Source organism: Poecilia reticulata, linkage group LG13 (assembly GCF_000633615.1).
Source record: "Poecilia reticulata strain Guanapo linkage group LG13, Guppy_female_1.0+MT, whole genome shotgun sequence".
Classification (NCBI taxonomy): domain Eukaryota; kingdom Metazoa; phylum Chordata; class Actinopteri; order Cyprinodontiformes; family Poeciliidae; genus Poecilia; species Poecilia reticulata.
In genome coordinates, this window is record NC_024343.1 from 13452000 (window position 1) to 13467021 (window position 15022).

Sequence of the window (15022 nt, forward strand, 5' to 3'; positions counted from 1 at the left end):
TTACTGACCATTTTTCACACAGCCAAGTGTAACACAAGGTGCTTTACAAAGGCTGAACACCATGACAGACACGCATTGGAAATGATCAAACTAAGCAATTTGACAGCCAAAACAAATAAGATGAAGCAGTAATAAGATAAATGAGAATTGTGTTTTTCACAACTGCTGACAGTTCCTTTAACATCACAAGATGAAGTAACACCAACCAACTTTACATTTATCCTGTACATGTCTGATGACTTGGTGACACAGCACAAGTTCCACCTCAGATTGCCTTTAGCTTAACTTAAAAAGACTCACTTATAAGTTATGTTTTCTTCCAGGAAATCCTAGTCAAAATGTTGGAGTAATTATGGACTACAAAAAAAGACCAATATTTAACAAGAAAGAAAGAAAACTGAAATGTTATGAAAATAGGAAAGGAAACTGAAGTAAAAAACGTGAGATTACATAAAAACTACAATTAAAACAGATTTTATTACCAATTAGAAGTGTGTGAAGTGCAAAAACAACAACATGTAGCACAAAGAAGTCAGCTTTCTATAAATCACTGCAGCCTTGCAATATTTGAACATAACCTTTAAAGAGTGAAGCCCAGGGGTTAGCTCTCTTTACAAATCCCGCACACATTTTGCCATGTCTTCACCAAATACAATTTGTCTACAGATGTAAAATTCACATCACTTCTTTAAAGTCCATTCAATTCATATTATAAAGCCAGTTTTTTTGTCATTTCTATAATTGGGTTTCATAACAAAGAAAACATATTGACCTTTTACAAAGAAAAAATTACTGTCATATATTGTATGAAAATACATTGAATGCATATTAAAATTATTAGCATCTTTGTCCAGAGTTATTGGGAGCTACTTTGGATAGCCTGAAAAGCCACATGTGACCTTTGACCTAGTACCATAACTTAGTATCATGACTATCAGTAGTTCATTTTTGTCATCTGCAGAGGACATTTATAAACTTTAATATCTCCCACCCCCTGCATTCTACTGAATTAATTCCTTTTGGTATCTACAGATGACATTTAGGGCTTTTCAATGATGCCACATGTGAAGGTGTGGGGCTTTTGTACCTTCCTTTTTCTCATTCATAAAAATGACGTTCATCAGTAGAAGCACATTTTATGGGGAGAGACAAAGTAAGTGCATGAAACTTTTCATTGTGCAAATTTTGGTTTAAAATTTTGCTGGCATATTCTAAATAAGTCTCTTAGCAGCATATTAAAACATTCTATGAATTACTTTGACTGTATTTTATCATAGTATTTAAAAGTTTAAAAATTGTCCTCTGTAGTGGACATTTGTAATTATTTTTCAGTTTTTTCTGTATCCATCCACCCGTCAATCCATCCATTCATCCATCCATACATCCACCCACTCATTCATCCATCCACCCACCCACCCATCCATCCATACATATATCCATCCATCCATCCATCCATCCATCCATCCATCCATCCATCCATCCATCCATCCATCCATCCATCCATCCATCCATCCATCCATCCATCCATCNCATCCATCCATCCATCCATCCATCCATCCATCCATCCATCCATCCATCCATCCATCCATCCATCCATCCATCCATCCATCCATCCATCCATCCATTTTCTAAACACCCTTGTCCCTCAGTGGGATTGGGAGGGGTGCTGGTGCTGATCTCCAGCTAACGTTCTGGGTGAGAGGTGGAGTCACCCTGGACAGGTCACCAGTCTGTCACAGGGCAACACAGAGACAAACAACCATGCACACACACCTAGGGAGAATTTGGAGAGCCCAATTAACCTGACAGTCATGTTTTTGGACTGTGGGAGGAAGTCGGAGAACCCACCATACACAGGGAGAACATGCAAACTCTATGCAGAAAGACCCTGGGCCAGGAATCGAACCCAGAACCTTCGCGCTAGGCAACAGTGCTCAGTTTTGTCAATGTGAAATTCATTCTTATTTTCTCCAAGTTTATTTGATAGGGACAGACACACATTTACATAGACAAACTGAATAAAACAGCAGTCCCATGTTAGCATCATGGTGCAATAGCAACAGCTAATTCGCAGCTTAATTATGTTGATGTTTGGATATTTTCTTTGGGACAAACTGGTTGCCATTAAGGTTCAATTTCAAATGTATGGGGTTCCGATGTCCACTGTAGTGGACACATCATATTTCAAAAATAAAAACTTTTTTTTCCAAAACAAATGTTTTCAGTATTCTACTTACCTTACAAAGATTGTGGAATTAAAAAAAAAAGGTGATTGGACAATATTTTTTTTCCTGGTAGTCAGGAGGATATGTGCTGAATCCCTTCTTTAATAAAAACATGCAACATGCTGATGTTAAAGAGCTGCAGGAAATTATTTTCTTTTTACTATCTGCATATCATTACTTCTTCTGCTCCTGTGCATGTTGCATTAAGTGAAAGTAATGTTAATGTGTTTCTGGGTTATTTCCTCTGTGCAGTCTGGAAAATTAACTGACCAGGGAGAGGAGCAGATAGGATCAGGCAAGATAAGAAAAAACAAACTCAGTTTGGTAACATCCTGTATGTCTGTATGTAATATCTGAAATAATCTGGGCTGTGCTCTGGTCTTTGCCGTTTGCAGTCTTGTGAAGCTAATTTTGTTTCCACCTCATTTTCCACCGTCTTTTGTTATAGCTGCATTTATCAGAAGTTATAATAGTATGAATTACAGGTCTAGAGAATAAACTACATACATACATATTTAAGGCTGGCTGACCCTGAGACCAAAACTTTTCATCGTTTGTTTGTTTTTAGTTATAATTATTTTTTTGTAGCTTTAAATTATTAGATCTCTGCCACAGTGCCTAAAAACAAATCTGTCCATTGTCAAAGGTAAAATGGAAGGGGCTCCGGCACCAATCACCACCCCCTCAGTACGTTCCTGGTTACTCGAGCTGTTCGATGAATGTTCGCGGGGAACAAATTCGTTGTAATGTGTCTTGTTCTTGTTCATTTGCTTGAGACCAGTCAAACAAAGGAACAGCTCTAAAAGTATTTGGCATCTGTCTTAAAAGTATATCTCTAGGGTCATGTTTAAGTTGAGAGGCTGTCCGCGTGCTTGCTGAACCGCGGTGTCGTAACTCTTAGAAAGCGCGCGCGCTGCTTCGCTTTATGGTGCACAAACAACAAAGCGCGAAGTGCAGCAGGCAGGTAGGTCCGGGAGAGACAGACAAATAGGAGACCTGCTCTCTCTCCCTCACTGCGGCTTCCACTGTGTTCACACTGACTTGTCTTAAGCGTCGATTTTGCTCCACGTTGTGATTCAGAAGAACTTCGAGAACGAAGAAATCGCACCCTCATGGATAGTTCAAGTTCTTGTTGAGGCTGTTCAGGGTAAGTTCTGTTTAGTTACTTATTCTTTTTTCTTGTAAAGAGGAAGTTGCCTGATTCTAAGACACAAAACAAAACAACCCCCAAACAATTAATGCGTAAGTGTTGCCAGAGGTGAATTGTATGTGGTTAAATATTAAGTGTTTTATGGGAGATTATTTTATTGCATTAGAAACTGAGAGTAAAAGTAACATGTATAAAGGAATACTTATCAACTGAGATGAGCTGAAGTAGCTTTTTTGTTTGTTTTTGGTGCCACAGACTTGTGAAAACACAGGTCATATACAACACTATGCGAAAGTATTAACACCCCTTGAACTTTCTCATTTTCTCACATTAGAAGTATCAATGTCAATTAATGTTTTTGGGATTTCATGTGACGGAATACAAGGTATAGCCAATCCCCGGTGGGTTTTACTTGTTCGATACCCTTTATATTTACAGACAAAGTATTAAACAGTTTTGTGAAATGGTCAAAGCTCGGTCAGTTGTTTTATAACCTAACCCTTCTTAAACTTTTCCACGACGTTCTCACTTTTGACTTGTCTGCCTGGATTTACTCTGAGACTAAACAGAATTTAATAACAGTGGATTTTATTTAGAAGTACAGGGAGTAAAGGGGGGTGGGGGGGTACAACTGACACACATTTTAGGTTTTTTGTGGAAAAACTAAAAGTTTTAGATTATTCTGTGTTGGTCTATTACCCAAAATCCCAACGACATATTTTAAAGTTTGCGGTTAGAGTGTAAATTAAAAAAAGAGCGTAAATTTAAAAAAATATTCAAGGGTTATGCTGAACACTGGAACTTATTTGTGTTAGATGATGGCATTTTGTACAGAATAGTCTCTCTTAGTGAGAATCTAATCCCTAGTCTTAAGCAAAAGAGAGTTCATTATTTAGCGAGCGTTACAAGTTCAGAAGTTAGACATAAAAGTGTGATGACCTGAGAATGGACTGAAGCTGGTTGAAAGGTGACTTATATGCTTAAGTCACTTTCTAAAAATACAATAACACTTCTGTGTACTTGTAGTAAATTGACTTGCATAGCACTTTTCTAGTTATTTCAATTTCTAGCCAATTAAACCTGCAACTTTCCCACTGCAAGATGATTACCCTTCCCATTTAGCCACAATCCTCATAAATGACTAAACTGCAATGCAGGGATAAAAAAAATGAAGACATCATTGAGATTATTAGGTACTTCCATAGCCTTGACGAGTGACTTACTTCTATGTAGTGTTCACAAAACAGCAATATTTCTGTGTAAGCCAGAAAGAATGCAGAGCAGAAAGCTACATGTAAATGTTTGTATTTTTATTAGGAATCTGGGAGAATAATGGCACAACAAGTGAATAACAAAATTTGTAAGGATTCCAAGAGAGTGTTATGGAATTTGAAATGGTCATCCTAAAATAACTAGATCTTTGAAAAACGTTTTATTATTTTTCTCCCATATGAAATAATTTGATTATTTAGGTATTTCTTACGTTCTAAATGCTTTCAATGCATAAACACATGCAAGATTTTCACTATAGTATATTTTTTGGGTGTTTCATTGTAACAATAAGATGGGGTTTATTGAAGATACATTTTCACAATGCAAATTTTATAAGTGAGTAGTTAACATAGGTTAACGTATGTTAAGAACTTGGCAAGCACTGTGGGAAACATTGGCATGCCAGCTATGATTTTATTGAAGATTGGTTTCTGCTTGGCAGTGATTGGGCTTCTGTGGGGGGTTTTGTCTGGGAGATGTGGATGAATAGAATGCAGCTCTGGTTTGAAGGTGCTAAATTACTGCAAGTGTGAGAAAAAGAATAGGGGCTATCCTAAAATGTGAGTAAATAGTCTTAAGTTATGTTCCTAAACTAAGCCCATTATGCAGATTTATAGTCTTCAATGAGGACTAAGAACAAAAGTTGATTTAGTTATCCAAGACTGTCTGTCAGACATGGATTGAGGAAGCAGTCAGAGTCAAAGCTAAAGAAAGTTTCTTTTTCTTTTTACACACTTTGCTTTCACATTTTTCTGCTGACTCTACAGCAGCCTCATGACAACATCAACCACACAGCATCTATCTGGAAGCCTGTTAAGCCTCTGATAAACTGTGTGTCTGGCCTAACGTGTTTGTAGAAAAGCTACAGCAACCCTCGGCAGCAGAAGTTAGGCAAAACATGTTTTTACAGCTAGATTACATTCTGAACAATAATGATTAAGACAGAAAATAAAAACAAGTTCCCAGAAGATGATGGACAAAAATATTTGTGGACTATTAGCAAGCCAGTAACGTGTCCTATTATTGCTAGAGATTCACCAGTCAGCCGCAGAGCAAATCGCTCAATTTTGCTTAAAAAAAATCTATCTATCAAACTATAAGAACCGAATATTTTCAGTGTCAGTGGATCAATCGATATGAGGTACTTTGATGCAATTTTTTTTAGAGTTTTTGTCCAATAAAATGGAGATATGCTTAAATAGCTAAATTCTTAATTTTCTGTTGGATCAAGGAGATCTGCTTTTGATTAAAGTCAATTGTAAGGACTTAGCCCTGCGAACAGCTTATCCAGATATTTCTGTTGTCATGTGCAATAAGTTTGCTGTTTGACATGATGGTTTCCACAAAACAGGGCTGTGTACTAGTAGATGGCACTTCTTTATAGAAGTAATACCTCGGGGTTATTCCTGTGAACAATTCACTCACCATACAACAAACGTTAGACATCAGATTCTAAAGAATAAGTGTGTGCTCTCCGCTAATAAACACACCAGGGCCACACCCACTGCGCAGCATGTCTGAACACATTTTAAATGTGCTGTAATTTAGAGAAGGGGAGCCAAACAATTTTGTGCATGTATACATGCAAAAATCTAAAAAAGCTGTAAAAGTCCAGAGCAAACAGACTGATTTAAAAAAATCCTAAAATGCAACCTTCTTGCAACTAAAATGCAGTTTCCGATGTAGTCCGGAAAATTATGGAATTTGATTTGATTCAGGAGATTCAGATATTCAGAAGCATATTTTCTGAATCTCTATATTGGAAAAGGAAACTTGAGTTTTAAAATATGTTTCAGTGTTTATTTAGATTTTTAATGTCCCAAGGATACATGCCTGAGTCTCTGAAAAATAGAAAACTGAAATAAAACCCATCTCAGTTTGTACTCATTAGAAATAATTAGTGGAATAGTCCTTTTACACACTACTGAGTGATAAGTCAACATTAGCGTAGCGCTGTTAGGATTCTGAGGTGTTAGTACTTTAGTTTTCATTCATGTTTCTGTTTTGATCATTTCATTATTGCTTATTCATTGTTAGTTCTCATTATTTGTGCTTTGAATTTGTTTCCTTAGATTATTAGCGTTTCTTTTTGTTTGCTATTTATGTCAGTTTCAGTTTTTCTCTGAAGTTCTGCTTTGTTTATCTTTCAGCCTTCCCACAGCCTGCCAACTTGCTCCCCTTCTCTGCTGTTTTCTATCCCTTCATTTCCATCTGTCCGCAATTTCACTCAGCTGCTGTCCGTTATGATCTGATTAGCTAAGTTTCTTTGTCACTTCCACCTCTCCTACAGCTTTTAAGTTCTTCAGTGCATTTTTGTACTTTGAATAGGGTCTTTACTTCTAGAAACAGCCCAAACACTCAAAAAACAGCTGTTTTCTGGATTTCTACTTTTTCAAATAAGTAGAATGTTTTTTGGTGCCTGGAAAATTAGCCTTTTCAAAAACCTCCCAATTATTAAGTCACAATTAGCTGTCACTTCCCCTTTTACCTAGCAACTTCAAGCCAAGCACAGCCGATTACCTAGAGTACAATGGCTGCTGGACAAGACAAGTATTTTGTTGTTGACTTACCATCCAGAAAACACTTGCTGCATTCTTGTTAGGTATACAGGAGACTCCACTTCCTTTGGTTTTGGATCTTAGAGTCAAAGATGTATAGCTGAGTGCAGCCATTTTAAATAACAAGCTGATTTACTGCTTTTAAGTAAGACATGATGAAAGGAGGCTTTGTTTTTGGTGCAGATTTAAATGTCCAAGCCATCCACTTAAATACAACCCTAAACATTTGCTTTATCAAAATCTTTCTTAAGACTGCTGGTTTTAAAAAAAACAAAAGGCACCGTTTCCCATGTGCGCTATGTTATTGCGCCCAAAAGGAAAATAAAACTTTTAATATTTGAAAGATAACTAGCACCTGATTTTCTTGTTTCGATGCTTGTGCCTCGTGTCAGTTAGAACTGATTTGGGCCGAGAAGCATGTCAACAAGTAATTAGAGTGAATTATAACAAATTAATCCAATTTCTCCCCAATCTCTGCAGGAAATGAGCACAATATCCTACTGAAAATGAACCAGAGGTGCAGAAGGTTGATTATCGCAGTAGAGGCATCATTGTGACCTGTCCTCATACTTTGATCCTTTGTAGTTTCTTGTCTGCAGTTCATTATGCATACCTAGAATGCACAATATTTTGATTCATCAAGGAAAATATAAAATGTTCATGCTTTTAAATTTAGTCCTTAACAGCGAAACAATTTATGCAGACTCTCAGTCCAACAAAAACAGGAAGAGCAGGTGTGCAACTTACTTGGACGTGATTGCTGACATTTTTGGCAAACTTAGGAATGGTTTTATTACTTTGATGACATTTGGTAAGCAGTGTGCTTGTGTCAGCACCCCAGCCCTCCTCGTCACCCGTCTGTCTATTTATGGAGCTGCTGATTCGTTTAAACTGTCTTGCATAAAGGCTACAAGAGCTGCCCTCACCACTACCAGCAGAGTGTTCGCTGGTCTAATCGGGGTGTCTGTTTTTCTGATTGAAACACCAAGGCATGTCCCGCATGCAGACGTGGGTCTGGTTTCATTTGCTTATTTGATTACTGAAATTAGTCTTTTATTCATTTTCTAGAGTGTTTTTGTATGTTAGCTTTAATGTAGATTAAGAAAAGACAGCACATGTGTGCCAGGGAGTGCGTAGCAGTGTTGTTTAGTCAAGATTAATAGAAACAGAGGAAAGTCAGTAAAGGCGAAGACTTCCTGGCTTGCTCTCATGACCTCTTTGTCTTCCCCTTCTGGTCATTTACATTTCTGGCTCTGTGAAATTACAGAGAAACAGAGTCTCTGAGCACAAGGTCGCCATTTTTGTGGCCTTACGTGTCTGTTGTTTAGTAGATAACATATGATGCAACTGGTTAGAGGAAGGAGTGGCTGCTGAAGTATTGTAAGTCTGGTATGTTGGTTTTGGCAGAAGGTTTTACAAATTGAAAATGTTTTGCTTCAAATGTACATTTCTTTTATAGTCTGGCCACCTTCTCTGTTGGTTGTTCACACTCTGCTGCAGATCTTGGAGATGTTTTTAATATTGTCTCACTTTCCAGTAGTCAAAGTTTGAAAGTCATGATTCTAACACAACAACATGCTTAGTAATCTAAACAGAACGAAGCACTGCATTCCCACTCGGTTATGTTTAGTCTTCAATCTGCCGTATTTGTACTAACTTGCTTCTCCCACACTTGCAACTCTGGTTTAAAAATAAATGTGCGTCACTCGTAAGCTGTGCCTGCAGGCAACACTCAAAAGTGGACAGTATGCACTGCAGCAGCGTGACTCCAGTAAGAGTATTTATAAGTGGATGGTAGGGGTCAACAGAGTTCAGGGAGAGGAAGCGACCCTGGCATTAATTTGTGATATTGCCCTCCAGACATGACTCTTGTGGATCCCCCACAATCCTGCACGTTCCGGTGTTTTCATTTGCAGGTTTTGCTTTGTGTGGGTGAAAGAGCAGAAGACTCAATTAGCATATTAGAGCTGAACTTTGAATTTTAAATCCTGCGTTCGAGGATGAAAGCAGTAATTATACCAGCACAGAAGCACAGAATAATGCTTTTTCGTCCTTGATCAAATTAGCTACATGAGTTTTGGTTTAGTGAAAACTGAGAACAGCGCTCCTACCGTGAATGTTTTCCATCCACTTTCTCAAAATAAGAGGAAAATTATCTTATTATCCATGAGAAAACTAAAGCTATTTTTATGTGAAAGCGCATTATTTTGATGGAGTAGAAATACTTTATTTAGCTGACTAGAGGATTATGGTTCACAAATCGGTACTTTAAGTTTAATCGTTCAGAATTGCTGTGCTTCAGACTAGTTATTTAAATTTGTTTATTATGCCTGCACATGTTTACACACTTTATGTTGTTTTCTTATTGAAGTTTTATTCCATTGTAGCTATTTTATTGTATTTTCTGATAAGGAATAGATGTCAGCACTAGACGAGGCAAGTTTATTTGTGTAGCTCATTTCAGGAACAAGAGAATTCAAAATGCTTTATCAAAGAAAAACATTAAACATCAGATCAACAAACCTTAAATTAATTGGGATAAGATTCTAACTCTGCCTTAAATTTCTTATGCGTACTTTATGCCAAATATTGAAATGCAAATGTTCACTCTAACCACAGCCATATAAATAACTCAATTTCTTCCTAGAATGCTGCCTGATCTGACAGCCTCTGCCGATAAGGCAGCCTCAGCCTCAGGATTGCTTTTGTTTTTGACTCCATAATGGTAAAGTTGTCAAATGTAGATTTGGCCGAATCTACAGGCTAAAACTATTAAGCCTGAGAAGCACTGATTTTGCACTCCTCTACTTGTTCCAACTGTAATCTGTCATGAAAAGTGATTAAACCATTCATGCTGATGCAAGGATTTATTACTGAACACAAAGCTGAATGTTACTCTCCTCTGTGTTGTGCTATTGCATAATAAACATCTACTAAATGACTGTATATAGAAATAAACAAGAAGTGACTGATGGTGCATTTGGTAATTTGTGCTTATGTGGGTCAATTTTTGCACATTGAGAGGCTGTTTAACCAAAGTTAAATATTAATATAGATTATAAAAATTAATTATGAACCTAAAAAACTAGAAAGTCATTGATTGTACCTTTTCTTAAAATCTGTGTCACTCTGCTTAATGGCTTACAGAAAATACATGTAGACAATTTTAAACCTGACCCCAAAAAGGTTAATCATAGAGCAAACACATAACAATCATATGTGGAACACAGATCACTTTTTTTGCACAGGTTTTGAACAACATTTTAGTAGTTCGGCCCATCTTGAAACAATTTTATGTCAATTTTATTTGCGCAGCACATTTCAGCAACAATGCAAGGGCTTTACATCATACAGTCACCAACTATGAAACAAGCAATAAACATTCCATTTTGTCAAATGTCATAATCAAAATCATCAATACACATGTACATGTGCATCACTGAGTTTATGTAGACGTAAATAAATCCTGAGTTCCACCAATGATCCGTCTTCCTTGCATTACTCCGCCAACAGAGACGTACATTTGAAATAATCGACTGAATCGACAGAGTAGCGTAGAGCTCACATTAGAAGAGGGAAGTATCCCCACAAAATGCAATCAGCTCTGCCTTTTCCTGTGTACATTGTCCATATTTAGGAGCCAGTTCAACCTATTGTCCAGATGGAGACCCAGGTAACTGTAAGTGCACATACGTCATAACTATTTATGGTAATTGCCTGGAAGGGAAGTGTTACCCTGCAAAGGTCCAGTACTATATCCTTTGTTTTAGTGGTATTGAACTGGAGTTTATTTCTCTTGCGTCATGCCACAAGCCCCCCACCAGACTTCTGTACTCCCCCCACCTGCTCTCCCTCCTTTTATACATGACACACTTGCAGCATTGCCAGAGAAATTCTGTATGTGTATCAGAGTTATAGTTGAAATCGGTGGCGTACAAGGTGAAAACACATTGCCCTGAGGAACACCTCTACTGGTGGTTAGTGTAGTGCACCTACAGTCCTCCATCTTAATGAACTCTCACGTTGCAGATGTACAACAAAAGTTCTCCCAGTTCTGCAGAACATTCCTTTTAACACCCTGGAGCACACCCAGTCTGGATCTGTAGCCTTCCTGGGTTTAAGTCATCTCAGGAAGGGCCTAGAAAACAGAAACATCCCAACATAAATCAAACAAACACGCTGCAGATTTCAGAAACACCCATAATACATGAAGATTCTGCTGAGGGCAGACCGGGTCATCACACAGAAATAACACAGTGCTGTCACTGGCAGTGTAACATGAGTTTATGTCCTGTATTTGTTTTCCTCCAGTTAATGTCTCCATTTGAACACATGTGAAGCTTACTATAAACACTGGCAAAAGAAACCAAACAAACAGCAGATTACATCTTGTTTGTTTTACACCTTCCTTTCAAAACACAAAGAACCCTCCACATATACTGACGCAGGTAGAAACAATGTGTTAAAATCCTTAAAATAGACCATTATTATGGAGACCTGGTGATCCTACTAGACTTCTCTTTGCAGAAGTTCACTAAATGAGATGTGGAGATTTTTCTTTGGGTGGCTGGATAAACTCTGGTCTTCTAGTCTCTTCACATGATTTGACTTATAAGCATTAAGAAAAGCTTTATTTCAGAGATTGTCTATTGAAAAATTTTGATAAAAATGGAACAAGCCTTAATGCAAATAATGTACTTTTTAATCATACTTTTTGAAATCCTGCCACTCCAATATTTTTAGCATTTTAAGACCTAAAAATGTAAAATAAAAAATGCGTTCATCCTGTAAATGTTGAGATTGCCAGTAAATCTAACATCATCTACATCTACATATTTTGTTCAAAAATAGCAACTTTTTTTAATATGGGGTTGCTTTCCCTGGTGAATATAATTACTCAAATCAAATTGAGATTAAGATTATGCTGCTGCAAATTAACTTTGTGATTGTGATGTAAAAAACAATCATAAGAGGTATTTGCAAGCTCTAATTGCCAATAGAAAAAACTAAATCAAGTAAACCTAAAAGCCTGGGTGTATAAAATATGATACCTTAACTTGTGTCAAAACTCTTGGAATAAAAACCACAACAGTCTGTCTAGACTCCTCCTCAGACCTCACACAGTCTGGAACAGAAAGGAATTAATGAAACAATCCTAAATAATGAAACCCCTCCAACATCAGACACATCCAAGTCTTTCAGGGAAGCAAGGAGTTGAGCAAGTGATTTACTTAAGCTGCTAACTCCATAAAAGCATTACTCATGCCATTTCACAACATGGAATTTGTAAGGACAAGTGAGACATTTTAAAAACTGCCTGAGTTTGTGTGTTTTAAAACTTTTTCAAGAGGTCGTGGGTTCCTCAGGGCCCATCCCTCTGAGTGGGTGCGGGAATCAGTGACGTCTGACTTCAGGTTTCCTGGCAATGCAGGAAGAGGCAAGAAGAAGTGTGCCAGTAGACCATAAATTGTCACATCAATGAATAGTTACGTAGAAAAAAAAGGAGACAAATTTGGATTGAAAAGTGAATACATTTCTACTAATACGCTGGAGTTTAAAATATCTCTCCTTTCAACTAGTGTTAAACTGCAGATTTGCTCCTGATCAAAATACATTTACTGTAAATGTCCCCCCTTCTGTTTGTGAAACAAAAGTGATCAAGCACAGACTTAACACCCAATGTATTGTCCTCATTTCCAAAGAAAAGGTTACCACTAGGTCAGGCATGTTAAGTACAATGAAAGGAAATCATTTAATCTACATTGACTTGGAAAACAAGAATGAAAAGCATTCTGAGTCCAGCAGGATTTCCAACAATTATTCCAACAAATGACAGGTAAACAAATGACGGTTAAATATCAATGGAGATTCATTGACTGGAAAAGGCACAAGGTGATGCTTATCTTCCTCATTCATTATTAACAACATAAAGGGATGACAGATTTTTATGTTTGCTCTATGATCCAAATGTCCTTGCTACCCTAAGGATTGTAAAATTAAATTTGTATACATTTAAACATTTGCTTTGTTATCATTTTGCATTTGCGTTGCCACCTTCCTCAGCCAAATCACCTTTGTGAAAAAGGTCCTGATCTCAGTATTTATATGTGTCAAAACTTTTAATAAGATGTTTGAAATTAACCTTAAGTGCGATTTAGGTTGCAGATACAAACACACAGTGTATAATTGCTAATAATAATAATAATAATAATAATAATAATAATAATAATAATAATAATAATAATAATAATAATAATAATAATAATAATAATAATAATAATAATANATAATAATAATAATAATAATAATAATAATAATAATAATAATAATAATAATAATAATAATAATAATAATAATAATAATAATAATAATAATAATAATGTTTCTTTCAAAATCTCATAAAAATAAAAGCCATAAAGGTGTAATGTGCTTGGCTTGGAAAAAGCCACTCTGGTATTTTTTATTTTATTTTATTTGAAGAACCACCTTTTGCTGCAGTTACGGCTCCAAGTCTTTCAGAGTATTAACGTGTTTACCAGTGTTGCAGATCTTTGGAGTAAAAATGTATAATATGTTAATAATGAGGCATGTGTGGTACACAATGGATTTAGTCTGTTTATTTTATTGGATTCAGTTTAAATACCAAAGGTGATAAATTAGAATCATGCACATCATCATTTTCATCTTTTAACTTTGTCTGAACTTTTTCAGACATAGCATGCAAGTTAATCGAGCATGTTTAGCTCACCTTTTCAACTCATTTTGTTTAGAAACCACTTTGAGCAGTCGTTCAGATATGGTTAGAGCTTGCTTTAGTTTGCACTATATTCTTTATTGTCAATGTAGATATTGTCTGCCCTCTGGTGGAGTGTTGCTGTGTCTTGAATATGAAGGAGTCATCTGACCTCAGAGGAACTTTATATGAATCAGTTCATAAAGAGTTTGTTGTTTGTTGTTGTAGAGGAACAACAGAGCACTGATTTGTTGTATAAAAGTAAATATCAAGTCTGATTTTAACATTTCATCCCATGCCTGTCTTGCAGGATGTGAAGATGCAACATTTTCTCAACTCCCCCCCTACTGAGTCGCTAATCTCAAGAGCGATCCCTTTGGATTTACTCTCCACCCATTTAGAATCAGAACCAAACAGCACACATATTTCTGTCAGCAGCTTCAGCAACGCCACCTCCTTACGCTGCACATATAAGGAAGACTTTAAGAAGATCTTACTCCCTGCGGTGTACATTATCGTTTTTGTGCTCGGCATTCCTCTCAACGCTGTCGTCATACTGAAGATATGGAGGACGAGGCCCCACATCTCCCGGAACAACATCTACATGCTCAACTTGGCCATAGCTGACTTTCTGTATGTTACGTCACTTCCTTTACTCATCTACAACTACGCCAGCCATGACTACTGGCCCTTTGGGGAGTTGGCCTGTAAACTGGTCAGGTTTCAGTTCTACAGGTATCTGCTGCATTTTGGTTAATTTTCACTCTATACAGAGACTTGTTGTGGTGTTACTTGTGGTTGATCTGTATTAAGTTACTAAATACTAAGTAGTTGAGAATATGTATATTGTGGTTTTGTGTTAAAGAGATAAAAATGCTAATTTCTCTATCAGTCTATGAAACATAACTGGGCAGTGCACTGTAGGGCACATTTATTTGCACCACTTGTAAAGAGAATGGGAAATGAGTGTATCTTCCATTGTTTATATCGATAGATAGATAGATAGATAGATAGATAGATAGATAGATAGATAGATAGATAGATAGATAGATAGATAGATAGATAGATAGATAGATAGATAGAT

At 36.8% G+C, this 15022-nt stretch overlaps 1 protein-coding gene across 1 annotated transcript in view; it reads left to right on the plus strand.

Annotated features, from left to right (window-relative positions):
* The first annotated feature begins 2973 nt into the window (after window positions 1-2973).
* The window catches only part of p2ry6 (pyrimidinergic receptor P2Y6), a 14992-nt gene continuing 2943 nt past the window's right edge, over window positions 2974-15022 (plus strand). Inside the window, exons 1-3 of the mRNA XM_008425534.2 lie at window positions 2974-3189; window positions 3306-3372; window positions 14249-14673. Coding sequence (XP_008423756.1) covers window positions 14258-14673 — 416 coding nt within the window. The 5' untranslated portion in view covers window positions 2974-3189; window positions 3306-3372; window positions 14249-14257. The remainder of the gene's footprint in view (window positions 3190-3305; window positions 3373-14248; window positions 14674-15022) is intronic.